Here is a 16,942-nt window from a genome sequence, read left to right as displayed (position 1 = left end):
AATCACTTTTATATTATTTTATCGTTTCCTTTATTTCACTTCTCTTGACAGCAAAACCTATGTAATAGATTTCAAAATTATATTTATAAGAATTATTTATGTAATTGTCTACATGATATCATATTCACACGGACTTTTTTCATAAAAAACATGTAAATTATGTAAACTATTATAAATTAAATATGAGAAGAAATACAAGAAAGCAATAATAAAATAGTGTTAATTTAAGAATTTTGATATATTTATTACGTAATTTATGTGATTACTCTAATTTAAAAATATGCATTAGAAATTAATTATAATATAAGTAACAATGTATTTACAACAATATATTTAAGATAATATCTATATTTTATCGAAAAGACTGGATTTTATGCGCGCATAAGATAAAATTTTATAAAATTTTTGTTTTTTCTTTTTGATTATATGTAATAACAACTATATTACGATAGTTTTACCAATTAATAATACGTGGAAAGATGAGGAAAAGTATATCATATCGTGAAATTCTAGAGAAACTGTCATATATATAGCACAAAAAAGAAGAAAGCAAAAGAGGAAGAGAGAAAGAGGAACGATACGTTTCGACAAATAAGATTATACGAACGATAAGATTACACGAGTCGTTAATTTCACGTCGCAGTCACGATAAGTATCATCTCATATTGAGGCTTCAACCGTGTCGAATCGAATTCCATAATGCCAGGTGAGTGAAAAAAGGAAATTTTGCTAAAGTATACGTTATAAAAAGAGATATAGAATATTATATTCTTCGTTTTTTTATAAAATTAATTCTTTACTACTATCTTATTCACTGCACAAGTATGTTCTATTAAATTATCAATATTTGTAATTATAAATATTTTCATCATTTTCTGCATTTCGATCTTTTTATTATAAAAAAAATTTGAAACATAAATTCTAAAAATCGGATTATATCCATTATGATATATAAATTAAAATTAATTTAAAAAAATAAAGTTTTATTTGCCATCTTTATTTTTAATACTTAATTTCCAAAAATTTATTAAATCTTAATTGCTTATATAATTAAAAACATATCTCAAATATTTAAGAAAGGATTTTTAAATCCTTTTATGACATTAAAATAATATAATTCCATAATATATTTTAGAAATATATGTGTGTTTTTATACATATTATTTTAGTCGTATTGCATAATGAAAATATTATTGGTTATTAATTTTTTTTTAAATTCAAGAAAATATGTCTTTAAATTTAAGCAGTTATTTTAGTTTATAAAATATGAGTCATATGGATGGTAAAGATAATATGTGTGTGATATGAAATCATTTTATGAATCTTCTAGAAGATTTTTATCGATTATACGAAACATATGTTGACATGTATATGTATACATTTTAATATTATTATAGTTTAATATATATGTTTATTATATATATTATGTCAATTGTGAACTAGATGCTTATAAGATTATATTATAAAATAAGATTTATATCTCTTTCTTTCTTTCCTTCTCTTTTTCTTTCTAACGTAAATTAAATTAAAATTATCTTAATCTAAATAGCTGTATATATCTTAATAATTTTAAACAGTTTTTTCAGTTAAAAAAAATTAAGGGAGTATGACTTTTATAAATTGTAGAATTAAAGATTAATGTTTATATACATATAATATTTTAATGGAAACAAAACTTAACAATTATTTAAAACTCAAAAATTATTTTTTTAGCAACTATCTAAGGAAATTACTATTGCAAATATGCAAGTTTACATACTAGAGAATTATACATTGGATATTAGATTTCTCTTTTTTTATCTGGAGTCTATATCACGAATTTTATATTAAAGCAAATACTTTCTTAGAGCATAAATTCTAAATAATCGAAGTGTTTTATTTACACACTCTGCGAGATAAGATTAAAAAACTGAAGCTTAGATAATCCATTCGAATTAATTTTGGCATATCAATATTATTGATAATTTGTCATTTTGTTATAGCCTACAGGTGGGTAACTCGTACCGGTACTCAATCGTTGCCAGAAAATGCGATCTTCGGCGGTCGCGATTCTGATGGAAGCAAGATTTACGTTGGCAGAGCCTTCCACAATGGCGACACGTTACCAGCGAAAATAATTCCTGATAAAAACGTCGCTTACGTTTGTTATAACGGTGAAGAACATCCTAAAGATAATTTCGAAGTAAGTAAAAAGAAAGAGAGAACTTTTTTGTTTCTCAATGTTACAAAATTATCTATTTTTTTAATTATTGTTACGCATAAAAATAAACAAAAAGGCGAGCATTGGTATAAAGTATGATAGTTTCTTGTGTGTCTCTAATAAAAAGAATTAGAATCATTGAAATGATATTGATTTTATTTTTCATGATATTTTTACAAAAATAACAATATTACCATCAATTTGCGTAATAATTGTCAAGACTTATTAATATTAGGATAATATAATACCGGTATGCACATACACAATGATTTCCTGTGATTATATAACAGCGAATAAAATTTATTACAAGTTATTTCTGCAAATTATTTAACATATCATAAATGAGTAGTCAAAATACAAAACTTGTTATGTTAATTAGCGTTGCATTTAAGCTTAAAATAAACTTGAGATATCAGTTTTTTTTCGATAATTGAAAACCAACCACAAGATATGATTTGCGATGAGCGCTGTGAATTGTGTGAGAGATTATTATTATAATGACATTTTTTGTTCCATCTGATAATCTTTTCTGATCAAATAATAATGATAATAGCGAACAAAATCTGATATAATTTGTTATTAATATAACGTACATGCATAATTATTGCTGTTTAACAATTATTAATTATTAGCGATAAATAATTATCAGGTCCTTTGCCAAGGCGAATTTGCATGGGAATTTTGTAGTAATGGTGAAGTACCAGCGGATGCCATAATCGCCGGTCAAACAGCGGATGGGGAACCTTTATACATTGGCCGTGTCCTCCATAATGGGTCTCAAACGATTGGCAAGGTCAGTCTTTTCGGCAGTTGTCTGTCCTTAAGATTCAGAGCAATTGTTTGCACATATGTATGACAAGAATTTTTAAAATATAGAACATTATTCCAATATTTGTGAGACATGTATCTTTTCATCTACTGATTTTTCGTATTCCGTGTTTAATATGCAAAATTTAATTTAATGTGTGCTGTATATACATGTGCATGTGTACGTGTATGCATTTATGTGTAATAAAGATACATAATCTGAATATTTTAATAATTTTTTTCAGGTACAGCAAAGTCACGGATGCTTATACATTCCATACGATGGCGAAGAGTTGTCATTCAAGGATTATGAAGTACTCGTCATGCATTAGTTAAAACGATGCTCAATGTAATATACATTTCTTTTATATATATGTGATGAAAATTAAGATTCAAGCAACAATCTTTAAACATGCTACTGAAGCAGGAGGACCTGCATAAAAAATTATTGTACAAACGAATAGCGTTTCGTTTCTGTAAACATTTGTAAAGATTCATTTTTAAAATATTTATAAATAAGACGATTGCAAATAGTTGCAAATAATTATTTCAAATATTGTTTTAATGAACAGCAATTAAATATCGAAATATTGACTTATCGACTTATATTTTTTATTCATTCCTTAGCAATATTTAATCTTTAATCTCTCTGAAAATATTGCAAAAAGCTTAAAGTAATACAATATAAGACATATCATTATATTATTATAATTATAACAATTCTATTATTTCTTTCGTCTCTCTCTCTTTGCTTTAATATAAAATTATAATTTTTGTATAATAGTAAAATCCCTTTCATAATAGTTGCATAATTTGCTATAAAATATATAACAATGTGCATACTATTAAAACATTTTAGTCAAAATCTGTCATCGATAAATAACTGAGTAAAAATCATCACAAGACAAATGGTTTATAAAAATAAATAAAGTACAAATGTGTGTGATGGCAAATGTATTGTATCGCATCGAAAAAATGCATATAGGAGAAATCGTTTCTGTTCACTTCATTCGATAGTCGAAAAAAGATATCGTAAGTAGCTTTATGCGCTGAACGCGGAATTAAAATCAATTGGCTCCATGGTTATCGTTGGAAATCCACGATTCTCGAGTAGCGGTTCAATGGAGCGAAAATGCACTGCAATCAAATATTCATGTTAGAAATAGTAATAGCTTATTACGCGATGTATTAGCAGCTTTTTGACAATTGCAGTAAATAATCGGTTAATCAGTGCGAAAAAATGTCGTATCTCTCTCAACAAACACGGCCGCCATGTCGATCGAAGAGGATGGCTCTTGGATGATGACGACCACCGATGCACCCTCGTCGGTCGAATATCAAGACAGAGGTGCCGGTGACAGCTCTGCATCGAATATTTTATAAGCATCACTGTGGAATTGCGAGCATTACTCACTTGACAGCGTCATACGTCAGACTTGAGAGCCAGGGCCGCCTCTAGGTCTCTTTCAGCCTCTCTAGGTTGCGACCTTGTGGATTTTCATCGATTTCGCGATTTCGCATCGTGAGTTTCGAAAGCTGACATATCGTATTAGATCTCAAGATCTGATCGATCAAAAACAAATTAAGCATGTATTTAAACAAATCGAATAAACTAACAATTTCACGGAGAATTTATCGGTGATATGAACGATGGCAAAGTCATGACAAATTACAAAAAATATACGACTTGTCATATGCGACTAGTCACATGCGAATAAAAAGGCAATAATGTTCCTTATCAGCTGACAAATCATTGCGAATAGCTTTGAAAGCACCATAGATAATAGCACTTGAACGGCCCTGTCTAAAATAGGCTTCGACTGTAGAACACTGCGACCATAGCGATTACTTTATCAACGAATTGTCACATTTAACAGTGCTTCGTCGAGTTACGCGCGGCAACGATTCGACGACGCTCCCTGTTTACGCTCAGTTGTCATCATCCGTTCAACATTGTCGACATCGGACACGATCGCGATAGTCAATGTAGTGCAATCGTTTTTGGGCTAACGAATCTCTTGCGTTTCTCATTTAAAAAAATCACGCGGTTGTGATTGAAAATGCTTGTCTTCATGCAATCGCTCAGAGTTACTCGCGTATTATTCTTAGGGAAAAGAAGAAGCACATTTGGATAATACCAGATTAACTGCTATTGTGACAAGGAAGAATTTTCGTAACAAACAGGACCTATTGAGAATGATCGGAGATTGTGCGTGATCAATCAATCGAATGGATTGCTCGGTGAAAGAAGCTTATGTAACAGAACTGGCAAGGTAATCGTACGGTTTCGTGAGTAGCCTCTTACGAATCGTTGACATTAACCGAGGACGAAAACATTCACACTTCACGAGAGATTTCGACACTAATTCTGGGACCTCAATTTACATTATTCAACGCTTCTGCAATATATTTTTCGACGTAGTAACGCACAGTTGGCGAATCACAGTTGTACAATCACGAATCAGAAATCGGCGGATCGCGAATCAGAAATCAAGATTGTTGACAAGTAGGAACAATGTACCGTCGAATCGTGAGATACATGAAACCGAAAAAGATCATTATTCCCCGACGCAAGAATAAGTATTCCTTAGGTAGAAAAATGAACATGATAATTATTACTCGTCATCCATTTATGAGTATGTCACTTTCAATCGAGAGTGAGTTAGACTTTATGTAACATGACATTTATCAAAAGCACGCATCCGTAAAACAATATTTGATACGTGTCAACTTGTTATGGTTCTTTATAAAAGACATCCACGTGTCGAGATAATTGCCACGTTCCTGATACGTCAGAAAAAGAAAATGAATAAGATGCATCAAGCGATCATCGAAGAAGAATAGAGTTCAAAGATCAAGATTCAGCGGGAAGCTTCTGCAGTCTTTAGATATATCGTAGGCACCAATATCGTCAACGGAGATTGACCTTGACCCAAAAAGTAAGCGCGAAGCGGAATCGGAAGCGGTTCGCTGGTCGCTGAAGCATTAGTCGCACGTCTCGTAGCGGATTGTCGTAAAAGCCGATTGATCGCGAACGTCAACGTTATCCTCTCGATGCGTGTGGTTAATGCCTAGGTTGGACGTTGTTCACGAAGGCGGATCACAACTCGCGCGGTGCAGGAACGGCGCCGTAGGCCGATCGTAGGAAAGAGCGTAACGGAAAGCGAATCCGGGGAGAAAAGAGGGAGTAGGTGGTGGTACGAAACGCTGACGGTGACTGGCAAGGAAGGAGATAGATAGAACACCGTCGCGTCTCGTAATGCACGATGGTGCATTAGCCCGAAGTCGCGAGACCACCGTGCGATTTCTCTCGCGCTCTCGCAATCGAACTCGCACCTGAACTCAAACACCTTCCTCGAGAGCCGTTCCTCGAAAGTTGTATCGCGCTGATGAACTTGGACCGATCATACATTCAGAAAGAGACCTCGTATATGACTTGACTCGTTTCCGTGTAAAGTGAAATATCCTATTTTTCTTTGACGAAAGATATGTCTGAGATCACGACGACCATCGGTGCGCCTGCAGGGCTCACGCCGGAGAAGAAACAAGCGAATCTTGCAGTGGCCGATAAGTCCAATAGTGCCATCGCTTGGAAGTCCATGAGCATCCAACAGAAATGGACTTTCCTGACTAGCAACATCACCGTCGAACCGATGATCGCGTGTTATGTGATCCCTAGCGTGCTCTCCTCACTGGCGACGCAGAATCTTATTCTCGAAAAGGCATGTCGAGTGAATCTGGCTTATTCAGACGAGGTATGCTCGGCTCTATCTGCCAGAAACACCAGCGGCTACGAGGCTGAAGAGACCGCGGTTCAGCAACTGGTGGCGCGTATGCAGACGTGGAAGACACCCTTACAAAGTGCTCTGCCGACCATTCTGATTTTATTTATGGGTGCGTGGAGCGATCGCACCGGCTTGAGAAAGCCTTGCATGTTGCTGCCGATCATCGGCGAGTTCTTCAGCAGTGTTACTCTCATCGCTTGTACCTACTGGTTCTACGAGCTGCCTATGGAGTCGGTTGTATTAGAGGCCTTATGGCCTGCGTTAACCGGCGGCTGGTTTACTATGTTCATGGGCATCTTTAGTTACATAGCAGACATCACGTCCGTGGAATCGAGAACACTTAGGATCGGCGCGGCCAACGTTTTCCTATCCCTTGGTGTACCAATCGGCATGGCCCTGTCGGGAATATTATACACGAAGCTGGGTTTTTACGGTGTCTTCAGTATCTCGATGGTGTGTTATGTAATGAGCTTTGTGTACGGATTAGTGGTTATTAAGGAGCCGCCGAGGGTACGTGCAGAACGTGCGCGGAAAAAGACCCTTCCAAGTAAGGACAAGCGAATCTCGGTGTGCGCCTCTATTCTGGACTTTTTTTCGTTGAGACATATAGAGGAGACGTTCCGCGTAGCGTTCAAAAAGGGAGCAAACAATCGTCAGAAAAGGGTCATTGTACTCATGGTTATTATTATGGTTGTCATCGGACCTCTTTACGGTAAGTATTTCAAATAAATAAAATCCCTTAAACGTATCTTTTATATCTTCTTGTTTCTTTTTCGATATATCGCGTCTATATTTAATGTGATGATACAAGATTACTTAAATACGAGAGAGAAAGAAATCGATTAAAAAACAAGAAAATAATTAAGAAGAACTATTGTGCATGCAATGAGTCTCAATTTTAATATCATTAACATTAGCTCGAGAAAATTGTTTCAAAGTGTGCAACTTTTTGTGATTTCTAAAAATTTACGTATAAATTGTTTTAAATTAAGACACAGGAATTAAACAAATATTTTCTATCTCATGTAAATTATTTTGCTATTATTTTATAACATTTGCTTTGTAATTTGAGTTATTATCACAATTGTAAAAACAGAAGCTCGATAATTAAACCTTATTATTGTATATATTTGAGTGTGTGCATCTAATTAATTTTTTAAATTGTTTTTAACTAGAAACATAAAACTATATTCAGAAATATAAAATTCATCAATTTTAAATGAAAGTAACTGCGTTTAATTTTACTTGGCAATGTTATGTAAGCCAAAAACAAATTATTGATACATAAGAAGTTTAACGATTTAAATATAAATATGCAAATATAAATATAAATATGCAAATATAATTCGATTGAATAAATTTAAAATGATCGGTAAAAGTGTGTTGTGTAGGATCAAATGAAAATAAAATATATCCATTATTTCTTGCGTGCATCCGTAACATGATAAAAACTTGCTGTAACTCTCGTTAATCTTGCTATTCGCGTTGCGGTAACCGTGCACATTCCCATTAGTAATTACTTACGTCCGACAGCATGAATATATCGTATGCGAAGGGAAAGTAAGAGAAGACATGTGTAAAACTAGGCATACATTTACACGAGCGTAAATATATATGATGTTGTTTAGATGACCGTAGTATGCCTTCTAACAAATAATTTATGTTTTAAGCGTCGATAAAAATATAAATAATTTGCATAAGATTTCTAAATATGTGTAATATATTTCTTCGAACACACAATCATGTTCCAATACAAACATATCTTGTATAATCGATGAATATCGCAATGGAATAAATTTACGTTACAGAGATTGAAAAAACAAAATATAGTAAACATTGGCTACGTTTGTGAATTTTGATATGGTGTAATGTGTGTATGAGAGTTTTAGAAAGATTATATAACTTTTAAAAATTTACGATATCGCATATGATATATCAAGCGTTAATGGTGTAATTAATATTACTATTGTATTTAAATATCGAACGGTATATTGATAATACAATAAAGCTTTTAGTTTTAGCTAGAACAGCTTGTCCAAGCACGCGACCGCTCGGATCATTCAATTTTTCAATTAGCGTGCATTTGTTACAGCGCGCTATCGCGACTTTAATGCGATCGTGCACGTTTGTACGGCGACAACGCACAATTCCAGCACATTTCGCGGATGCCCTTGTCACAATTTAATTATATAGGTACTGTCGTTACAATGTCTGGGTACGCATTAAGCACATATTACCCCAGCTGCTAAGTGACGCGGGCAGTCGTCAGCGGGCTTATAACAATTTCGTGTAATAGGCGTCTTCCTGATTTTGAATGCCCTAACGCGGATATACCTGTAAGATGTTATACTTTTCTTAACTCTGTTGTCATTATAACAGGAGGTTCTCTTAATAACTTTTGGTTCGCAAGAATCACAAAGGACATTAATGCTTATTCCGATAGCTTATTTTTATAGAGCAAACGAGCAAGCAAAATCCGTATAAATATAGTATTCAGATAGATTTCAGCAGTTATATAGTTCTTTCATTCCATGTCTTTTAAAAATAATTTTCAAATCTATGTTTAATATTCAAGAGAGATGTACTCAATTATTCTATACAGATAAGGACTTGTCCATTATTTTTTACAAATACTAATTAATATTATATCAACGTAAAATACACAAATAGCGGCTAAATAAACTTTGTTTACTAAATAAGAAACATCTTACATGAATAATATTGTATCTAAAATTATTTCATAAAATACTTTCCATGTCAAAATTTTTCAACAAATCACGTATATGGATACAGAGAAAAACGCAAGCAAAATCACGCACTTATTTGCATGCAGTCTTCATCAGTACATATGCTAATCCGGTTCAAACGTGGTTATACTGGCGATGTAATTTCAGATCTTTATTCATCAGAGATACATAGGTGAAAGTCCGACTGTTCTCGCGTATCATATAGTAGTATCATATGTTTTCATATTATAATCTTGCGATATGTAGTACATAGATAGTGTTGAGAGTATTGGGAGTTATACACGAAAAGATGAATTTTAACAGAAAAAATCACCGATTCTACAAATTCATACATATCACGCAAACACACTTCAATTGTAATAGAATGAAAGAATTAATTGAAAATGTCTGTATGTATTTGTATTTTCAAAGGGTTAATATTCAAATGGTGAACAAATCTTGTAGTTTCAATAATCGCTATTTCGAGTTGTATATCTCCATGAATTCTTCTTTCTTTTTTTTTTTACGAAAGAATGAATTTTACATAATACTCACGTTGCATTTGACCTTCGCAGTTAACTCGTTAATATTACTGCAGGAAGCAATTGTTGATTCTAATTGTTGCCGATGTAATCGTCTGAAAATCGTTTGTAATTGAACAGAAAATCGTTGCGCTTGGGTAACTCAAAATGTTGCGGTAATATTAACAGTGCGCTGATGCTCTCTTGAAAAGCTATATTTTGTTGCAAATAAATTATGAATGTCGATAGTTTATTTGGCTATAAAGATAAGATATAAGTGACAAATTCACGAGTAAATAATTTTAATCGAAAATGTAAATAAAATGTTTGGATAATAAAATTCATGATTTAAAAATTTTTTAAGATAAAACTTTATAATTAAAGTACGAATTAAAAATTTGTCAAATTTATACAGGAATTAATTTTGCTTATTATTAAATTTAACAGATTCTGAAAATATTCAATATATGATACAATTAATACTATGACGAAATCACTATGAGCTTATTAGAAAAATAACAACAATAGCTTGACACAATCTTGATTAAAAACCTAGATTCTTAGAAGTCATTGTATAAAAATCTAATCTTATATAAAAATGAATTATGTGTCGGAGTTATTATGTCGTTAGCGTTCATAATAAAAAGGACTAATTAGAAAACTTTATAACTAAAACACATACATATACATACATACTTTAAAATATGAAAATTTATTGGAACGGAGAGATTAAGTTAAACTGATACATTTTTTATTATTACGCTTTCTAACATTACATATTTTATTATTAAAATTTTTATCGTACATTGAGTTTTAATCGATTATACACATATATATTTTCGCTGCAATAAAGAAAGAGATTTTTTAATGATGAAAATATAAAAGCATCATTAATTTTATCTATTTTAGGTGAAATGGCGGTTCTCTATCTTTACATGCGGTATCGATACAATTGGAATGAAGTGTCATTCAGCATGTTTTCCACGTTTGGCATGGTAACTAATCTGATCGGTAAGAAAATCAGTTCAAATAAAAATATTATGTATTATCAAGAGAAGAAATTCTCATGCCGACTCTCGTAAAATATTTGCACATAATACTCTTCCGATTTCTTGATAATGCTGTTAATTTTAAAATAGAAATATGGGACAAAACCATTATGTGTAAAAAATACATATATGAGATTATTTGAAAAATAATTTCCTATAATCGTTTCTCGTAAATTAAAAATATCTATTACTTTTATCTTTGTAATTCAACACATACACATTCATTAAGTTAATCAACTCTTTTTCTATTTATGAAACGATAAAAGTCCGACGAGTGATGTATTTTACATAAGAATCGATATCGTTGCTAAGCGGAATCACTAGCTTCGTCATTTTTATTCTAACGGATCGTTGAAGGTAGAGATTGCCTTGAAAATGCAATTGTTTGCAGACTGTGAATAGACACAGGTAATTAGAAAATATTAGACACATTTTGTAATAGAAGAAATGATACTGTATAATGATACTATTGCTCATAAACGCATGCTCATAAACGATAATATATGAACATAAAAATTGCCGAGGAAATTCATTGTTTGGTGACCAATTTAGAATTTTAGCATTTACCGTATTGAACGTTATATTTACGGGAGAAAGAGAGTACAAGCTTTCTATTTACCACACTTTCTATTTGACGAAATAGATAAATTTAGCATACGATTCAGTTTCATTTGCATTTCAAATATTTTTTTTTAATTAACGGTTCATTGTAATTTATGATACTTTTTTGTTTGTTAATTCTCTTTTATTAATCGAACAATAATATTTTTTTTTAATTGAGAAATTTTCCTTTTATATAGGCACTGCGATCTCCGTTGGTATCTTCAGTCACATCCTCAAAATAGACGACGCGATTGTGGGTATCATGAGCTGTATGAGTAAAATTTTAGCAAGTTTTGTCTACGCGTTCGCCACAAATGCTTGGATGGTCTACGTAGGTCAGTCTTTTTAAAACGGCTAAAATCAGGGTAACAACTATATATATGTCAAATATATCACGTACAATTTCAACATTCCGATAAATAACGTATTTATAATTATGTGTTTCAGCTGCTATTGTGGAGATTGTAAACGGTACATCTTTTATTGCCATGCGATCAATAGCGTCCAAGCTGGTGCCTACAGATGAACTCGGTAAGTAATAATAAACACATAAGATGGTACTTGTTACGCTGCCACCTCTAATGACTTTATTATGCAGCTTTAGAGTTTTACGCAACTTTAGAAACGAATAATTGTGGGAAACATGTCATATATTATCATACAATCTCTCGAAATCATTCAATCACGAATCAAGCGACTTTCTGTGCAATATATTGCATAATAATATTTTAGCTGATAAATGGCTGAAGAAACAACTGAAATAAAGTTGTCTCTGTAGAATGAGAGAGTTAAAATATAAAAATTACGACTAATATTTCAATATTGCCGTTAATAATGTTTTCAACTTAAACTCGGTCTTTATCTTCAAGCTGCTTTGCGGAATGACGTAATTTAGATAATTTAGGCACTAAATTACAATTTACGTTGTAACGATGTTAATTTTTCCTTTATCGCAAGCATAGTTTAACGAGGCGTTCGTGTTAGACTAATAATCCGGCGAGAAAAATTTGATGTAGATGATTTGACATTTGATTTTTACATTTGATGTAATTTTTATATTCTATAGATACTGAAAGATACATTATGTAATTTCACAGGTAAAGTCAATTCGTTGTTTGGCGTGTGCGAGTCCTTAATGCCACTTGTTTACGGACCTATGTATAGTGCTATTTACGCGGCGACCATGAATACGTTCCCCGGAACTTTTTTTATCGCCGGAGGATCCATGACAACGCCCGCGGTATTTGCATTCTTGTAAGTATTTGTGATAAATTTTTACCTATTATTTCAACAACTTGTCAGCAAAGAGTGACCGCAAAATCAGTGGTTTTTTCGCCTATTTTTGGTCCCGCGATATTGGAGCTGAATTGTATGTCAAATGATACCTTATGACAAGACATCAATCACAAAAAATTTTTAAGTTGAGGTGAGAATTGATTCCAGAGATATGGGAGGTCAAAGTAGTCAAAATTCATTAACTCGTCAGCCCGTACGGTTTAAAGCACGAATTTTTCTTTCAGTCCGATAATTTAAAACTTCGTACCCGGGGGTTTTGCTAGCTGCTGACAATGAATTTGAAGTCAGATTTTTAAAATTCATAATGGCCGATTTAATATGGCGGACCATGTATTTAAAAAATGTTTTAATTTCTTTTTCTTGTTAAGTAAATCGATCCACAAGTATGTGTGAAAACACATACTAAGATTTAGTTTTCTTGATTTTGTTCCTTGGAAATGGTTATGGATATATTACAAATATCAGGATTAGGTACATGTATCCCACGATATTGGCCATATCCAAGGAACCACACAATTGTCATAACGTTAATGAATTTTAATAACTTTGACTTCCCATACCTTTGGAACCAATTCTCACCTCAACTTAAAAATTTTTTGTGATTGATATCTTGTCATAAGGTATCATTTGGCACACAATTCAGTTCCAATATCGCGGGACCAAAAATAGGCGATTTTTGCGGTCACTCTTTATCTTACGGACAGATACCAAAGTAACTTCAAAGCAGATACATATATCAAACAGTTTGTTAAAATCCGAAGTGAATAAAGATTTCGATGAGTCACTTATATCACAAAGAAAATTGATTTTGAAATTTTTGGTATTTGTTAAGGATATAAACTATTTGTTAGAGATAACAAATATATATATTCGGAACAAAGTTTAACAGAGTTTGTTTTTAAGTTTGTAAAATTCTGGAAAATTTCTCTCGTAAAAATAAACAACAACATTTCATAAACTTTGCAATCAGTCATATAGCTGATTCAGTTCTCTCTTTTAAGCTAGTAAATTATAATTGTGTGTATTTTTAATTAGTTGGTTGTATACGGAGCATCGAAAAGATCGTATGCTGAAGGAACAGAAGGAACCCGAAGCTATGATCAATCATAAGAACGAGGACTCGACAGACCATAATTTGAAAAACATTCAAATTATAGACACGCAAAAGAATACGCAAAAGGCTGAAATGATCAATGGCATAGATAATGCGGCCTTCGAATCTGAGCAATTGTGATCTCACGATTTACGTGATCCTTTTTTAATGAAGTGAAAACATGATGCATTGATAATACCTCATCAAAAAGAAAGGACCAAAGGAGCATCTCAAGGCCAGTGCCAATAATCGAGGAGCTGCTGATAAAGCAACTAGCAAATTTATCTTACGGACAGATACCAAAGTAACTTCAAAGCAGATACATATATCAAACAGCTTGTTAAAATCCGAAGTGTATGAAGATTTCGATGAATCACTTATATCATAAAGAAAATTGATTTTGAAATTTTTGGTATTTGTTAAGGATATAAACTATTTGTTAGAGATAACAAATATATATATTCGGAACAAAGTTTAACAGAATTTGTTTTTACGTTTGTAAAATTCTGGAAAATTTCTCTCGTAAAAAATAAACAAAGATTTGAAACTACCGCATGTTTCAAATATTGTACAAATGCAATTGCTAACAGTTATCAATTTTCTAAAGCATTGAAGTACAAGTTAAAATATAAATAAAAAATTTTATTAACTCTTTTTTGTCAACCATGACTTCATTTACATAATTTGTAGATTTTTTCAAACATTTTCAAAATATAAAGACATTTCGAATAAATAAAAGATAATTCTCTCTCTTACCGATTTACATTTGTAATTTAATATTTGTAGCTAAAATTATATATAACGAAAATTATTTAAAAAAAGTTATTTTTTAAGAACATGTAATTAAAACAATCATTTTAGAAACGACAGAAATATCTCCTTACTTTTTAGAAATCGCAAGAGGCATTAGTTTACTAGTATACAGACATACAATAAAGTCCATCTCTGTGGAATTTTTTTATAATAAAATTTTTTCTAAGATAAATGTGATGTAATAATCATATCTCATAGTCTTCAATTTTGGTATTCGTTTAAAAGCGATCAATTACATGCAATAAGAGCGTCTTCGATAGTGTGGCGTTAAACACGATACTCAGATTTTTATTTAACAATCTATATTCTTTATGTTGAATATATATATTACTAGTACAAACTGTACTTAAAAAACAGATATAATGATAGTATAAAAGAAATATGTATATCACACATAGAGATTCATATTACATAATATATCAATCAGTTTTCGATTGCACAAATTCTTAATAACAAGCTTGTAAAAGAACATAAATCCTTCTTCCCTCTTAGCATAAATTTTACAAAGAGCACGGTTATGTGCTATTTAACATCTTAGTTAAAAGATATTGTCGAATAAAGTTAATCCGCGCGTATATCAATAATTTCACTTATATAATTAATTTTAAGTGAAGCTTAATATAAATTTTATTTAATATACATGTATATTTGCATATACATACAAAATATACATTCAAAATTGATAAAAATAAATAATGTATTTATGACTGATTTTATAATGCGTTTTCCACATATATATAACTTCCATACCTAACATTTTTTTGTTTGTTGTTGTAAAGGAACTATAATCTATTAAACGTCCGCATATTTTTATGTGTAATATAAATTAAAATGTAATATTTATGTATTATAACACATAAATATAATGTAAATTTAAAAACAAATATATCAATTACATATATATTTTAATTTGATTTAATCAAATATTAAACTGATAAAAATTAGATTGATTATTCTTTGCGTTCATTTTTTAATATAAGTGATATTTATGTATTTATAATGTACTATTTTTTAGTTTGTACTTAGTGTTATACTTCTCTGCCTACTTCTCTGATACTTAGGTATCAAATAGAAATGTTCAGATTTTCAATTCATTTATATATCCAGTAATATAATATTTTAATGAACTAGAATATTACAAAACTCACGTTCATATATGCACCATTTATTTTTTTACATTCTATTATTAAATAAACTGAAATTTACAAAATTCCAAATTTAAAAGAAGAATATTTTTTCGGAATATGAAAATTTGATGTAAAATAATAATATTAAATTAATTTGCACAAATAGAGTTTTTCTCTTCATCAAATAAAATAATGAAAATAATTTATATTTTTCGAAATTTTTATAAATTAGATTTTAATAAAATGAATTAGATTTTCATTAAATTTTAATGAATGAATTAGACTTGATATAATAAAATAAATTAGATTTTAATAAGTACCCACGTAGCGTACGTCATTTTAACATTTCAAATTGGTCATTCACTGACTATTCTTGACATTTTTATGACGTAAAAGTAACGGTCTAATGTCACAGATTCTTGACGTCATGATATGTACCGCATTTTGACGTCTTTTTCTTAGCATAATAAATGTATTTAATAGCGTTGTCAAATAAAGCAGATTAACCGATTCGAGAGCATCATTGAACAATTACAGCCATTCTATTCTTCAGAAGAAAGCGAGAGTCATTTTATATAAAAAATTTTAAAAGATTTTTTTATGAGATCGATGTACTAACTAATCACATTAATAATAAAATAATCAATTCATGACTAAAATATGACGTTAAAATAATGTTATATCAAGACGTCAATATAAAGTCATGTAGCAAATTAGTCATTTTGACGACATGACCAAAAATGACCAGTTTGGAACGTCAAAATGACGTATGCTTGCTACCTGGGTATTTATTATGAATATATGCATATATCTGTTTAAAAGCAAAATTGATTACAAAATCGACTGCACATGATGATTAGTTTTGGAAAATCAATTATTTTAACATTCTGCTTTATATGTATACAAATATTATAATTATTAA

General features: G+C 31.1%; 3 protein-coding genes across 3 annotated transcripts in view; all 3 read left to right on the top strand.

Annotated features, from left to right (window-relative positions):
• The window catches only part of LOC145963642 (EGFR adapter protein), a 70,603-nt gene extending 70,010 nt beyond the window's left edge, over positions 1 to 593 (top strand). The window contains exon 11 of the transcript XR_014436222.1: positions 514 to 593. The gene's annotated coding sequence lies outside the window, so the exon portion shown is untranslated. The remainder of the gene's footprint in view (positions 1 to 513) is intronic.
• Positions 594 to 616: 23 nt separating this feature from the next.
• On the top strand, positions 617 to 3,601 carry LOC145963645 (pfs47 receptor). The gene is made up of 4 exons (XM_083085772.1): positions 617 to 706; positions 1,983 to 2,182; positions 2,850 to 2,993; positions 3,253 to 3,601. Exons 1-4 carry the CDS (start codon positions 700 to 702, stop codon positions 3,337 to 3,339), a joined length of 438 nt encoding a protein of 145 aa, XP_082941898.1. The 5' UTR covers positions 617 to 699; the 3' UTR covers positions 3,340 to 3,601.
• Positions 3,602 to 4,891: 1,290 nt separating this feature from the next.
• Positions 4,892 to 15,633, top strand: LOC145964110 (putative peptidoglycan muropeptide transporter SLC46). The gene is made up of 6 exons (XM_083086520.1): positions 4,892 to 7,504; positions 10,949 to 11,050; positions 11,889 to 12,026; positions 12,139 to 12,222; positions 12,789 to 12,945; positions 14,023 to 15,633. The coding sequence occupies exons 1-6, from the start codon at positions 6,496 to 6,498 to the stop codon at positions 14,219 to 14,221; spliced, it is 1,689 nt and encodes a 562-aa protein (XP_082942646.1). The 5' UTR covers positions 4,892 to 6,495; the 3' UTR covers positions 14,222 to 15,633.
• The last annotated feature ends 1,309 nt before the right edge of the window (positions 15,634 to 16,942 follow it).

Source organism: Camponotus vicinus, unplaced genomic scaffold (genome assembly GCF_025532165.1).
Source record: "Camponotus vicinus isolate PSW18456_S1 unplaced genomic scaffold, iyCamVici1.0 SCAF_13, whole genome shotgun sequence".
Lineage (NCBI taxonomy): Eukaryota > Metazoa > Arthropoda > Insecta > Hymenoptera > Formicidae > Camponotus > Camponotus vicinus.
The sequence above is the reverse complement of the archived record's forward strand: the minus strand, read 5'-3'. Positions and strand labels throughout refer to the sequence as shown.